Genomic DNA, 13,751 nt, shown 5'->3' with positions numbered 1-13,751 from the left:
CCACATTGTATGTTTAAAAGCATAAGACAAAATAATATTTTGATACATTAGACCACATGATTCAAGCCTTTTTTATTTTATTTTTTCAAAAAAAATCGTGTCAAGTCAAAACTAGACAAACAGATTAAAACGGAAGGAGCTATAGATAGTGACATATCTTATTTGTGAAATGAAAACACTATGGTGTCTTCTTTGGACATACTGAAAATAAAATAAATAGAACGTGTGCCAGATGGAATAATAACAAAACTATGTGAATAAGATTGCAGAAACTGTCATTTTCCGATGAGATGAATAATGAATTTTTTAATAGAAAGGAGCGTTAATTAGCATTGAAAAGTCAAAAGAATAAGTAGTCTTGATAGTTTATCTTGACACGGAAGTACTAAAATACCTTCTAAGAGAATTAGTGGTAAACAACTAAACATTCATTATTTCACACTTAATTATCTCAAGACTTGTAATATTCCAACATTTGGCAGCAGCCTTAAGCCCATTTTGGTTAGCACAGCAAGAATTGTACCTCTATATAACATGAGAGATTGAGTACCCTCTACATAGCAAGAATCAGCAATGACAGGAGAGAAAGTGAAATTGCTTGGAAACTGGGCAAGCCCTTCTGCTCTGAGGGTTCATTGGGCACTGAAACTGAAAGGGATTGAATATGACTACCAAGAAGAAGATCTCCGAAACAAAAGTCCTTTGCTCTTGCAGTACAATCCAGTTCATAAGAAGATTCCAGTTTTGGTTCATAATGGGAAACCTATTGCAGAATCACTAGTCATACTTGAATACATTGAAGAGACATGGAAGCACAATCCCCTCCTCCCTGAAGATCCTTATGAAAGAGCCAAGGCGCGTTTTTGGGCAAAATTTGTTGATGACAAGGTAATAACCAATGTTCAAATATAAAAGAATCCATTCCTGTTACTTGTTTATCATCTCGCAGCAAATCACTGGATCATTCATGCTCTTTCTTTCTTTACAGTGTGTGCCAGGAATATTTGGTACTTTCGTCAAGGTCGGAGAGGAGCAGCAGAAGATAGCAAAAGAAGCTCGTGAGAACTTGAAAATTTTAGAGGGTGAACTAGGCAAGAAACACTTTTTTGGAGATACGAAAATTGGCTTCATGGATGTTGCGTCTGCTTGGATCATCTGCTGGGCTCAGATTGTTGAGGAGATTGTGGATATCAAACTTATTGATGCTGAGGAAATGCCTTCACTTGTTTCATGGTTTCAGAATGTCCTCGAAGCTGCTCCCATTCTGAAAGAGTGTACACCACCCAAAGACAAATTGTTAGAGCATAACAAAGGGTTCCACAAGATGTTGGTTGCTTCAGCATCACCTTGAAATCTAAAATAACCTCCCATGGAGGAAGATTTTACTAAATGTGATTATACGGTATGTAATCTTTTTCAATGAGTTTGAATGACATGTAAGATTTAGCTGTTTTGCCTATCAAATACAATTGTGGGAAAATAAGGGAATAAGCATCTATGAACATGATATCATATAGTCATTTTCTGTAAAAATTAGAGAATCTTCAACTATTTAAATTTAAGGAACATTGCACCGTGATAAAGGACGAGTGCCTGACTGTCAATATGCCATGCAACATTTGAGTTACTTTTTAAGGATACGAGTTCCTTCAACTTTCTGCAAGTAGAGAATCTCATTTTAGTTTAAGGGGAGGAGGGAAAAGGGCTGTGAATGTTAAAAGAAACCCTGCATTGGCACATTAATGTAAGCTGCAAAGGACCAGAGACTTTGAACCATAATATAATCGATCATTCACGAGGAACCTCATCCATTAGTAAGGCTATACAGATTACAGATTAAAATAGACATTCAGCTTGCATCCATAAGTGTATTTGTTCAAAATCACCCTTAGTACTACCAATCATCTCTATAAAGAACCAAGTAACTCATCCATATCATCTCTATCATGACACGATTCCATATTAGTTTGGTAGGCATCAAGAACATACAGTGTCACAAAAAATTTGGGAGCTATTTTCTTTGGACATTTCGCCAAAAAAGCCTCAAATTGAAAGAAATATCATAATAGAACTAAGATGTGCATGAAAGTTCCGTAATGCAACAGAAAATGTAAAAAAGACATGCTTTTACTGAAGCTTCATCATCCTGTTGTAAATAATAAAACTCTATTATTCTTCATATGGAAGGGAGAGACTGAACATAGACACTGAAGAAGCTTGCTAGGGTGAATCAAGCTAAAAGTGTAAATAATAAGAATACATCTCAAGGTTGAATTTTTTTTTGGCAGACGATACTTGTTGAATCAGATATATTCAGAAAAGTTGAGATGCCCACCAATGCTTATATCTTACAGTGGACATAGAGGCTCAGATGGTGCACAGAGTAGATTAAGAGCAGTATATTTGATAAAGCTGCATCTTCATCCTAAACCTGGACTATGCATAAGCAGGAAAATCATCTATCATAATAAAGACTTTGGTCCTTGCTGGCAGACTGTTTGCCTTTGGTAAGATATTCAGATATTTTTTTTGGAATTTCATACGTGAATATCAAATGCCGAAAGTCTCAAGTATCATGAAAAACAGTTAGTAGAATAACTCTACACTCTGGCTAGATAATAGAAAATGCACAAGCCATAATCTTACACCGAGTTACTGATATTGCAACTTCCAAGTGCAAAGGGAATCATGAGAAAGGAGAGTAGATTGATCAAACAAAAACTTACTAGTCGCTGCAGGATGCAGTCCCAAGAAATCACATCCACTGTGCTCTTCATATTTCAAGCCGCAGACTCAGAGTTAGCACCAAGTGACAAAAATTTGTTCAACATGCTCGACATTCTAACCCATCTTCTGCCCATGTATATAAAGCACAATTAAAGTACCACTATGGATTTTCAGTTCTCAACAATGCAAAACGCCTGAATAGATGGCAGAGGTCTCATCATCCACGTCAATTCCATCATTCTGCATCATTTCAAGGATGTACAGTGGACTTCTTCTCTTGAGATTTGCATTCTAAGCAATGACTTGTACACTTGCAAATTAGCAGGACCAAAATGTCTAAGAGTTGTAAGAAACTCCATAGCCTTCTCAAAATTTCTAGTTTCTTCGAAATATTCTGAAATTGCGACAACAATACTTGGTGATGGCCTCCATTCATAATGTTTTAGAGCAGCAAGACCACTTTTCAAGGCATCGATAGCTTTATCCATTTGTTGACTTCTTATCCATCCCTCCACCAATATCTCCCAGGTTTTAGAATTTGGACATCCACCTTTCTCCAACGTGCGATAATGTAACGATTCAGCTTTTTCGACTGATCCATTTCTCATGTATCCACCGAGAAGTATGTTGGAGACTCTAATGTCATATGTCCTGCATTGAGACTCCCATTCCACAAAAGTTCTTTCGGCCTCTCTCATGTCACCAAGCTTGACCAAAGACGACAAGATACACATGTAGTTGGCACAAGTTATTGGGGAGTTTACTGCTTTAGAGGCATCCCAGACCCGATGTACTCCATCTTTGTTCTTCAAAGAAGCATACTGTGTAATGAGAAAGAAGTAAGGATAGTGATTACTAAAGGATATTTTCTTTTCAGCAGTTTTTAGGGCCAAAACTGCCTTGTCCGTGAGTCCTGCTTTCTTATAAATATTTGCTAATGTAGCTAAAGAGCTCCATCCCACTTCTACATTTTGGTTACTCAGCATCTCTTTGTATACCATCTCTGCTGATTCAACCCCAGAGAGCTCCCCACATGCGTCCATCCAGAGATTATAGGAGAGGACGTTTAAAGTTATTCGGTTTTGTTTCATTTGCAGGATGACTGATGGTACTTTCTGGTACTGAGATGTGGCCTTATAAAGCTTCATCATCTCATTAAACGGATGAGGGCTCAGAGCAAGTCCCAACTTGTTTATCTTTAGCATGAAAGCTTCAGCCTTCTCAGTGGACCTTTCTTCAACATAACAATGAAGAAGAGGGGGGGAAGCAGCTTTCAGCGAAACAGTGCTTGTTAAACTCTCAAAATATCTTTCAGCTTCTATTCTACCGTGTTCTTTAACAATTAATTCTTGTCGCCTGGCATAATCATAAGGTGACATCTGAGAACAATGTTGAGTTTCCATCCAGTTAAGTATCTGCAAATAAATATAAACAGAGAAAGAAAGATATACATTATTGTCTCCGTTACATGCACAAACAGATCAAAAGGAGGAGATATTTCAAAAGAAAAGGTTTCATAGTCCTTGTGTAAAATACCCACCGCATTTCTTTTTTTCTCCTCATACTCCAAAATAAAATTTGAGCAAGTCAATCCTTACTTCACCAATTTCTCAATTATTATAAAGCTTACGGAATTAACGGATAATATCAAATTATCGCCAGTACGCATCTATCAAGTATATAAGCTGATATATTAGCATTACATAAATGTACAAGCAGTTCAAAATTTTAAGGAAACAAGTAGATTACAGATTAGTGGATCGGTTTCTTTTTTGGTATGCTCTTTCGAGAAACTCAGGTCTTTTTGTAAGATTTTCCACTTTATGTCACACCCGGTATTCAGGGTTCCAACCACATCAATATTAATTTACCTTCATAAGAAGAACAAAAGTAGTAGTATAAACCACAAAAAAAAATCAAGCTACCAACTTTTGTCCCTCAAATTTACAACAGAACAAAAGATATTCCTATCAGCATCTCAAAAAGGAAACTATTGATTCATTCTATCGTCTCAAATAACCTTATTACAGCATATAATCAAGCACCCAGAAGAAGAAGTTCCTAATATTTTTTTTTTAAAAAAAAGATATTTCTATGAGCATTCAAAATAAAAAAAAATCAAGGAAATTATTACTATTGTGCTAATACTATAGAAAAAACCCTTCATTTTTTGGTTTCCCATCCGGTGTCCGATCATTGGAGCCCGACTAATCTGAATTTTCACCAGTAGGGCCCATTCGGGGTAACACTCTCTACCAAGGATTTTTCCATACCAGGGTCCGAAACTGAGACCTCTGGTTAAGGAGGAGGAGCAGCTCCATCCACTGCACCACATCCATTGTGTGACAAAAGCCATATTAATCAAGTAATCACACGCACCACAAAAGAAAATTCTTAATTTTTTTCTTCTAACGAAAATACGCTTTTACCAGCATTAGAAAAGCTCAAGGAAATTACAGTATCATGTTGACATTTTAAAACTTAAGGAACCATACTAAATCACATAATCAAGCACTCAAAGATACAAAATTCAACAAATTCAATTTGTTTAATTAAAAAAAAAAAAAAACTGATGGGCAAATACAAACCTCCAAAGCAGGTCCAAATCGACGTCGTTTCATGAGCTGCCGTATAATCACCCTAAGCTCGTTTAGACAAACTCTACGGCCTTCATCCACCCAATTCTCAAGCACACTCCTCGTCGGGTTAACACCCGATGAAACCACCTTCAAAATTCGTTTTTTTAAATCACCCCCACCGGAGTAACTGCCGTTAATCAGCGTCGCTTTGTTTGTAGAGTATGATTGTGACAGCACAAATCTCCATGTCCAAGAGCTTCCAAAAGAATGTACAATGATTTCCATGAGAGTGTACAAACTACAGAAATGGAATTAAGAGAGAAAAGGGTGTTAATTACCTGTGAAATCTTGAGAGATTGAACCCAGCTGCTGCCTTGAATTGCATTTTCAGAGATTTCTTACTTACACTTCTGAGAGTGTTCTTGTTGCTTTTGGTGTCTTGTTTGTGTTTTGGGGAAATCAATTGTTTTTGAAGGCACAGTTTAGTCCCTAATGTATGAAATTTTGTCCAATTTAAGTACCGAAGATATAATTAAAGTAAATAAAAACGTATTTAAAAATAAATAAATTAACTTTTAGATAATTTTGTTACACAATTCAATATAATATCGAAATATAGGAAGATTGATGATGATTAGGATTCATTATTAAATGTGATATCATTGGGTCACTTTCACCGAATTTGAGTTGCTTCGAGCCGTCTCAAGTGTACATCACTTGGAGATATATACATTTGATCATCATTTATAATCACGATATTATTAGCTTTGCATGGTTATTTGAGCTGGAACTTTTTTTTTTCTTTTTTCATGGGAGTTTCTATCTCTTTGCTTTCTTAATAGCTCGAATTCAGAAATGATTATTTCTCAAAGTTGAAAGAAACTTTGATTTTTAAAGTAAAATTTAAGGTATAAATAATTTTCACCCGTTTTGAATAGTCAAATCTAAAGTTCTTTTAGTAAAGAGGGACAAGTATGATCCAATTTTTAGACGATAAAGACAATTTTGATACCAAAATATAATAGAGAGACAAGTGCTCCATTCGCAATAATTTAAAGATACTTTTGACCCATTTCCATAACTAGAGATATGCACACTTCATATATATTAGGGATCAATTGATTCCAATGAGTATCATATTTATGTGTGCATAGCACATGGATCTTTATGTCTGGGAGGAAAAGATGGATATTAAGATCAATTGTTTGACATATCATGTGGATAAAACGAATAGAGTTAACGATAGGATAAATTTGAACAACTTTTATAACACAAGGACATTATATGAATCCATAGTACAACGGAGGATAATATTAAACTTTTCCCCATAAATGACTCTTTTCCCTATTTATAGAGAATATATAAGGTGCTAAGCTCCAAACGCAAATGCTATTAAGTAATTATTGCTCACAATTAAAGATGGAAACCAGAAAAAGAAAATTATATTTCTTCGAACAAACAAAGGGAGTAGGATCCCATGAACTTTTCCCTCTCCACAGTTCCCAAAAAATACATATAGAACATGTTTAGACTACAACTGGAACTATGAAAAATTTCAAGAGACTTGTGAGAATTCTCTACAATTATTGTATGTAGAAATACAGGAACACTTCTAACCATATACTGAAACTCAACTTTCTCATAAAAAGGCCTTGGATAAAATAGGCACTTCCTTTTTTATTTTGAGAACTATATAGGCATGTTAAATGCTAGTAGTAAATAATCTGAACTCGATGCAAAAAGTGAACAGTAGAAAATGGTTCTACCATGTGTATGTGATATAGCTACCAGGACGGTAGACGTTTGGGAGTTTCACTCCATTGTAGGAAGTTAGTTCTCTCCAGATCAGTTTGAGGCCGGAGACTAGCAAACTCTGTGCAGGTATGATGTTGAAAGCAGCTGGATCAGGGATTCTTGTAACTGCCGAGGACAGCTGACGCCTCCACAATCACAGTGTTTTGATTAACAACAGAAGGATCACTATCAAGAGTGAGAATTCAACCACAAACTTTGGGTTTGATACGCGTTCATGCAACTGCTGCCACCTGTAAGTTCAACCAGTAGAGAGCTGCTGGTAAAGCCTGTTAACCATTTCCAGAATGTTCACCACATTCAGAATGGTGACTATATAAATAGAGACGGTCAAAGCGAGAAAACACTAAAGCATTATGCCAGCTAGATGATATTGTGCAGCCAATCTCCAGTAAATAAAGATGTAGGTTGTGTAAATTGTATATCGATTGTTTACCATGACTTCAGTTCTCATACAGAAACAGTATAAACATTCATGATAAGAGAGCATACGTGGAAATTTCTTGAACTCTGAGAACACCCTCACCCCCACCCCCAACCAACTCCTCAGAAAGAAACAAGGAAAAACTATCTCGTGTTCCAGTGACTAATGAAGAGCTTGAAAGAACAAATATCAAATTTGTATAAAACTCTGACAAGCAGCAAAGTTCTAATACTCTCTTTCCATCAATAATAAACACAAAAACATTTTAATATAATGCCAAAAGAAAAAGGGTCACATGAAAACAAGAAAGGGATGAGGCATTCTACCCGAGTTCAGGAAGGACATGACTTACGAAACCTACCACAATAGAATCCAAAAAAGAAAAATAAGTGGAAGTGATGCAACAAACTTAATGGACAGCCGAAAACAGATAAAAACACATAGCTTTCAGGCTGTATACAAGATTTTGCTAACCAACTACTGGGTCTGGCCTACCTGAAAAAGGATTGCATCAACCCTGATCACAAAAATCTTGCCAAAAATTAGAATACACCTCCAAATAAATGGTGAAACCAACTGATATAGTTAGTGAAGTTCAATGAGTGCTGAAATCGCTAAGCCAGCATAATTTTGATCACGTATTTACGGTATAGCATAATAACTGGAGAGAAGGCAACCCCATTATCTCCGGTCTTCTTCTTTCTTTTTGGCTAGAAAAATAACTTGTTGTAAATTATTTCAATTGACTTTTAACAGTATGTACTTGTGGTGAACTTCTCAAGTATTCATGGGAACATTCACATGCATCAAAGATAGCACAAAATTTCCAGTTATAGTCTTCTTAAATTAGTTATCAAAAAAGTTTAAAGAATGCTGAGTAAGCAAATACTACTGATGGATCAGAGTCATGTCATGCCTTCAATGACAGTAAAGAAGAAAACTTACAAATTTACTTCTCCATCCATGTAATCTCCATTAATAACTTCCTCCTGTGCAAATTCTTCCATTATAGCACGCTGCCGTTCATTCAATGATCTACAAAAAGAAGAAGAAGAAAAAAGAGCATCTGTGAAATTTTGTTCATGCAGCAAACTCTAGTGGAAGTTCATGAGCAACATAAAAATAGAAAAATAAATGAAAAATGTTTGGTCAGAAGAATTTCATCTGATAAGCTACTCCCTTCATCCGTAATAGTTGATCTACTTTGTTTCCTTGTTAATTAATCCCAAGAATGATCTCTTTCTTCAAGTTGAAAACTATTTCTAACTCAAACTATAATACGAGGACATATTTTCAACTAACTACTTCACTTTCCAAACTTCAAACATATATTTAAGTACTTCCCTAACACACTAGCATTTGGACATGTGATTTCACCCCGTGATTTGAAATAATGAGATGAAATAAGCGTTTGGACATGCGTTTTCATCCAAATTCTCCAGAAAGCTTGATTTGGGAATTTCATATCATGATTTCACATTTTTCAAATACAAAAATTGACCCACAAGTTTATATTTGTAAAAAAAACACAATTTTATATCTAGCAATCATTTATTGCATATATAAACAAAATTATAGTTGATATCATTTCCATCACATGTCTCTTTAGTAAATATTATTTGTTTACACAAAACTATTTCATTTCTGTCACATATCTCTTTAGTATTTCTTTACAAAAATGTTATTTTTGTTGGTAGGCAAGTATTAGGTTGTACACTATCACAATGTTATGTTAAAGAGTCAGTACACTACAACTCATGCTCAATTTTACTTTTTTATTGAACTAAAGTTCAATCAATAAATGTTGTATTTTTTTAGAAAAACTTTGTCTTAGTGTATTATACTTTTGTTATGAATTTTTGTTAATTTGGTAAGATTGTATAAAGATTGGGGCAATTTTGATAGTTTTCACAACTTATGGAATTTTTATGTTTATGGGTAAAAAATACAACTGGAAAATCCAAATTGCATGTCCAAACAGAACTTCAGCTTCATCTCATTTCATGACTACATCTTACATGGCTAAACGGGCCCCAAGTCTAATAATCAATAAAACATTTTACCACTTTTTTTTGGGTGACAGAAATTCATCTTAGGCAACCCTTTGGACCAACTGCAAAACCATTTTAAGTAGACAACTAATGCCTAACCCCATAATGAGGATTTATATGCCTTAATACACATCTATCAATACCTCAATATTACCAACACCTAGTAACTACTGATACCAGATTGGTTCAAACCCAAATAACAATATTTCCGAAAAAGTAAAATATATCAATAAATGTAACAGTAACACAACAAAAGGAAAGAGAAAGTGATTATAAACTTGTAGATGCATTCAATGTATAATTTGACTCCCCAGATATTTTCATACCTAACAAATAGGTATTGCTTGTTTATAGTTCATTTGGTGATACAAGGTTTCTTACCAGCTCAGATCAGGAAAGCTTGATTTCAGATTTTTTCAGCAGATCACTCAAGGATTGAGTCAACGCACTGGTTATGAGAATGAATCTATCTTCCTCTCATTTTGACACATTACTAACCTGTTATAAACTAAACACCAATTTCTTTAATGCTCACATGAGTCATTCCTACTATCCCCAATCCCTAAACATCTGCAGAATATGAATAAAGATAAGCAGTTCACACTTCACAAAGGAATCTCTCGGAGATATTAATGGTGCAATTGCCTGGGGAATGTTCATGATCCCAAACAAAATATCTATTTACTTGTATGAACACATGCCCTAGCAATGATTTAAAAGGTTGGATGAGTTCACACAAATTATACTTGTACATCAGATCGATGATCCTTTTTGAAGTCACTTATGGACTATGGGTCGAGCTCGTCGCATCGGGCTTGCCTAGTGCGGGTTACCTCTCCTATGTGGTTTGCGAGCTATTGCATAGGAGCGGGGGTTTTACCCTGCGCACCCAAAGGGTAGAGGCTGCGGGCTTCCCTTGTCATCAAAAAAAAAAAGTAAGCAATAGTCCTTATGGAGTTGGTCTCTGGAAATCCATAAGGAACTTGTGGCCCAAATTGCTAACAAAAACCATGTTCAGTATTGGTAATGGAAGGAAAGTTGATCTATGGAATGATAAATGGATTGAACAAGGCCCCCTAAAGCAACTCTATCCAGACATATACTCTCTCAATCAACAACAAAACTCAACAATTGAAATGGTTTGGGGTGAACAGGGGTGGAATTTGAGTTTCAGAAGAGCTTTAAATGATTGGGAAATTGACAGACTAGCAAGCTTTTTCGGAACTTTAGAACAGTTCAAAGGTACATCAACTGACGCAGATTGCTTGATATGGTCAAGGAATAAGGAGAACAAATTTACAGTGAAAGCAGCATACAGAGTACTCACAACCTCAAACAATCAGAGTGGACCTGGCCTTGGAAGATGGTCTGGAGGGTTAAGATCCCTCACAAAGTTGCATGGCTTCTCTTGGACTGCTAGCCAGAGAAGTTGTACTCACACAAGATACACTCATGAGGAGAGGTTTCAATCTTTGCTCAAGGTGTTTTTCTCTGTGGTTAAGGAAGCAGAGACAATCTCTCAATCTCTTTCTTCACTGCAGCTGGACTGACCAGTTGTGGAAGATTTTCATTAACTTGAGGGGCATTAGCTGGACTATGCTGGGAAGAGTATCTGATGTATTGAAATGCTGGAACAGTGATACCAATCCCTCCAATCAGAAAGAGAGATGGAAAATTGTCTCAGCTTGCATTTGGTGGACTGTGTGGGGAGAAAGAAACAAAGTTTGTTTTGAAGACAAAGCCATTCGTATACAGAAACTAAAGTTGAAATGTTTAGGGCTTTTCTTTTTTTGGTGTAAACATAGCTTAATGGAGGAGTTAGAATCAGTTTATGATGTACTTGATTCCTTACGAGAAGATTAAGGACTAGGAGCTTATTTTATTTTATTTTTGCTCATCTGGATGTAAATATGGGGGACTACACACTCTTTGTGTAGGTTGTCATTAATACACAAAAATGTTACCTGTTAAAAAAAAAAGCATTTTCTTCCTGTTCTCATTGCCCATGAGGATGCAAGAGTGGCTAATTTTGGTGCTTGACTTATTATAAATCAGTTCAGGTAGCATCCTTGAGTTTATTAGCTTAAAACCCCATTAAAGACATTTGGTATTTCCTCTAAGCAATGCAATAGTTAATATTGTCAATTTGCCTGATTTTCTAATGAGTTCAGTGAACTGTAATAATTGATTTAGGATAAAAATGATCTGGAAAGGTGAGAGAGAAACATACGTTGGAAAGTCAATACGGAACCGCACATATTGATCTCCATGGTTCACCAGAAATCCACTCTTTGGCAAACCTAAGTATGACAGACAACAAGTCTGATTGCTCAGAAGGAAGTATATTAAACAGATTAGAATTCACTGTAACTAAAGCTATGATACCTTTGCCTTGTAGTACCACAAGTTGTCCAGGCTGAACCCCCTTGGGTACCTAAAAAGACCAGAAATAGAAAATAGCAGCAAGCTTTGGTAAAAGAGGGAGTTCAATGGTTCTAGCTGCTGATTTTTCAGGCAACATATGAAACAGTAAAGCAACTTCCACAACTGAAAAAAGGCCTGACAGAAGAGATGGAAATGTCTTTTTATTGAATTGTCGCAATTGATGTTCAATCCCAAAGCCAAGTCCAAGCTTGTTTACAAGCATTGAAGTAGCTTCACTAACAATCTTTCATCTCATCTTTCCTCTTTAGTTTGGATTAGAAAACAATTTGTTTTTGTTCAATGAGAATTGGTTTCAATAACTTTTTTCCAACTTTTTTTTGAAAAAATAGAAGTTTTTGTTTATTTTCAGAAAACTATGGATGGAATGAAATGGCTCTCTGTTTTAGGAGAATTGGTGTTAGGTTTCTCTTTTGCTAAAACATCACTACCTCTTTTTGTAAGGAAAAATTTCCATCCATGGATTTGTAGAACTGCACTCTCTTGTTGAGAGTCTAACTCAAGACCTGAAAACTCATTTTCAAGTTTCCAAATGGGGTTAAATTAATATATTAAAATTGTTAGGATCTTGTAGATATGGTTAGGATCTTGTAAATATGGTATACATCTGTTAGGATCAATTAGATTGACTTTCTTCTTATAATTATGATGTAATCAGAGCATGTAGACTTTACTGTTTAAACCCTGTAAACCCCAAGAGTTTGAGCAAATAATAAAGCAGGCCACAACCTTGGGTGCAAACAACCAAAATCACCGCCATTCAGTCAAAAGATGATTGAAAAATCAACAATCAAAATGGAAAAAAAAATTGAACACACATCCAATATCAAGGTGACACATAATTCACTATACTAATTGAAATTCAAATTTATTATCACGCCATGATAATAAAATAAATAAAAAATATTGAAAGATAGATAAACCCAGTCTAAAACGCCATACCTGTATCTCTGTCTTTCCAGATAGAGTTGGTACCTCAACTTTACCACCAAGGATAGCCTATTAAAAATCAATAAGGACCACTAAATTTTAAAATTCTACTTTAAGCCACAAAAGCATATGTAAAGAAAACAGAATATAAGAGCTTTAAGCATTTATTTCAAGTCTTATGCATTTAGTCTTCTGTGATGTTTACTTCTTTTGGTATTTTGCAAACCCATAACCTACAGTTTAAGGATTGGAGTTTATTCAATCAGGTTTCTAATATCTTTTTGTAGTACACATGCTGTCATGGAGCCCCAGCTACACTGCGTGTATATTGTTTATGAGAAAGGTAGAAGGCAAGGTACATATTACATATTTTGCCATGAAAGTGCCCCAGTATGCTACATATAGCATCTTTTGTCTGCCAAATACTCGTTTTACTAGATGGTTAACTTTTCTTTAATCAGTTAGTTGGTCTGTGCTAGCCATATGAAAAGTGTGTAAACTATCATAGTTTAGATAAATGAACCTTAAAATAAATACTATGCATGATAGTGGCTTGGACAGCGAGAGATCCCTCCAGCTGCTTATTGTTCTAGTTTCTGAGTAATTTCCTGTCTAATATGCTCAACTTCTACTTCTGCAGTAAACGACTCTGTTTTTGTCATCCTTTTTCTTTTACCATTCAATGAATGGCCAACTTATAAATATAGCCCGATAAACTAAGGGATGAATACTGATAAGAAAAAAAAAAGTGTGTGTGTGGGGGGGGGGGGGGTGGGGGGGGGAAAA

General features: G+C 35.5%; 3 protein-coding genes across 6 annotated transcripts in view; 1 reads left to right on the top strand and 2 right to left on the bottom strand.

Moving 5' to 3' along the window:
* Nucleotides 1-338: 338 nt before the first annotated feature.
* LOC102589684 (glutathione transferase GST 23-like) lies at nucleotides 339-2,602 on the top strand. 2 transcript variants are annotated; one of them, XR_367821.2, is made up of 3 exons: nucleotides 339-888; nucleotides 989-1,402; nucleotides 2,289-2,602. XR_367821.2 is itself a non-coding variant. In XM_006354503.2 (2 exons), the coding sequence occupies exons 1-2, from the start codon at nucleotides 574-576 to the stop codon at nucleotides 1,349-1,351; spliced, it is 678 nt and encodes a 225-aa protein (XP_006354565.1). In that variant the 5' UTR covers nucleotides 339-573; the 3' UTR covers nucleotides 1,352-1,583. The 2 variants fall into 2 exon arrangements, 1 of the variants encoding a protein (XP_006354565.1); XM_006354503.2 differs by lacking the exon at nucleotides 2,289-2,602 and having other exon boundaries at nucleotides 989-1,583.
* Nucleotides 1,175-5,784, bottom strand: LOC102590124 (pentatricopeptide repeat-containing protein At5g27460). Of its 2 annotated transcripts, XM_015311920.1 has the most exons (5): nucleotides 5,645-5,784; nucleotides 5,316-5,562; nucleotides 2,727-4,142; nucleotides 1,575-1,657; nucleotides 1,175-1,264 (listed from the first exon to the last, which is right to left on the bottom strand). In XM_015311920.1, exons 1-3 carry the CDS (start codon nucleotides 5,689-5,691, stop codon nucleotides 2,973-2,975), a joined length of 1,464 nt encoding a protein of 487 aa, XP_015167406.1. In that variant the 5' UTR covers nucleotides 5,692-5,784; the 3' UTR covers nucleotides 1,175-1,264; nucleotides 1,575-1,657; nucleotides 2,727-2,972. The 2 variants fall into 2 exon arrangements, with proteins under 2 accessions (XP_015167406.1, XP_006354566.1); XM_006354504.2 differs by lacking the exon at nucleotides 1,575-1,657 and having other exon boundaries at nucleotides 1,176-1,264.
* Nucleotides 5,785-6,728: 944 nt separating this feature from the next.
* LOC102588922 (chaperone protein dnaJ 1, mitochondrial) overlaps nucleotides 6,729-13,751 on the bottom strand; it is a 21,408-nt gene continuing 14,385 nt past the window's right edge. Inside the window, exons 16-20 of one of the 2 annotated variants that reach the window (XM_006354502.2) lie at nucleotides 12,978-13,034; nucleotides 11,979-12,027; nucleotides 11,824-11,893; nucleotides 8,488-8,577; nucleotides 6,729-7,387 (exon numbers count right to left, since the gene is read on the bottom strand). In XM_006354502.2, coding sequence (XP_006354564.1) covers nucleotides 7,360-7,387; nucleotides 8,488-8,577; nucleotides 11,824-11,893; nucleotides 11,979-12,027; nucleotides 12,978-13,034 — 294 coding nt within the window. In that variant the 3' untranslated portion in view covers nucleotides 6,729-7,359. The remainder of the gene's footprint in view (nucleotides 7,388-8,487; nucleotides 8,578-11,823; nucleotides 11,894-11,978; nucleotides 12,028-12,977; nucleotides 13,035-13,751) is intronic. The other variant, XM_006354500.2, reaches the window with a different exon arrangement.

The sequence above is a fragment of the Solanum tuberosum genome, unplaced genomic scaffold (assembly GCF_000226075.1).
Source record: "Solanum tuberosum cultivar DM 1-3 516 R44 unplaced genomic scaffold, SolTub_3.0 scf00173, whole genome shotgun sequence".
NCBI lineage: Eukaryota > Viridiplantae > Streptophyta > Magnoliopsida > Solanales > Solanaceae > Solanum > Solanum tuberosum.
Note: the sequence above shows the minus strand (reverse complement) of the source record. Positions and strands in the feature narration are given on the sequence as shown.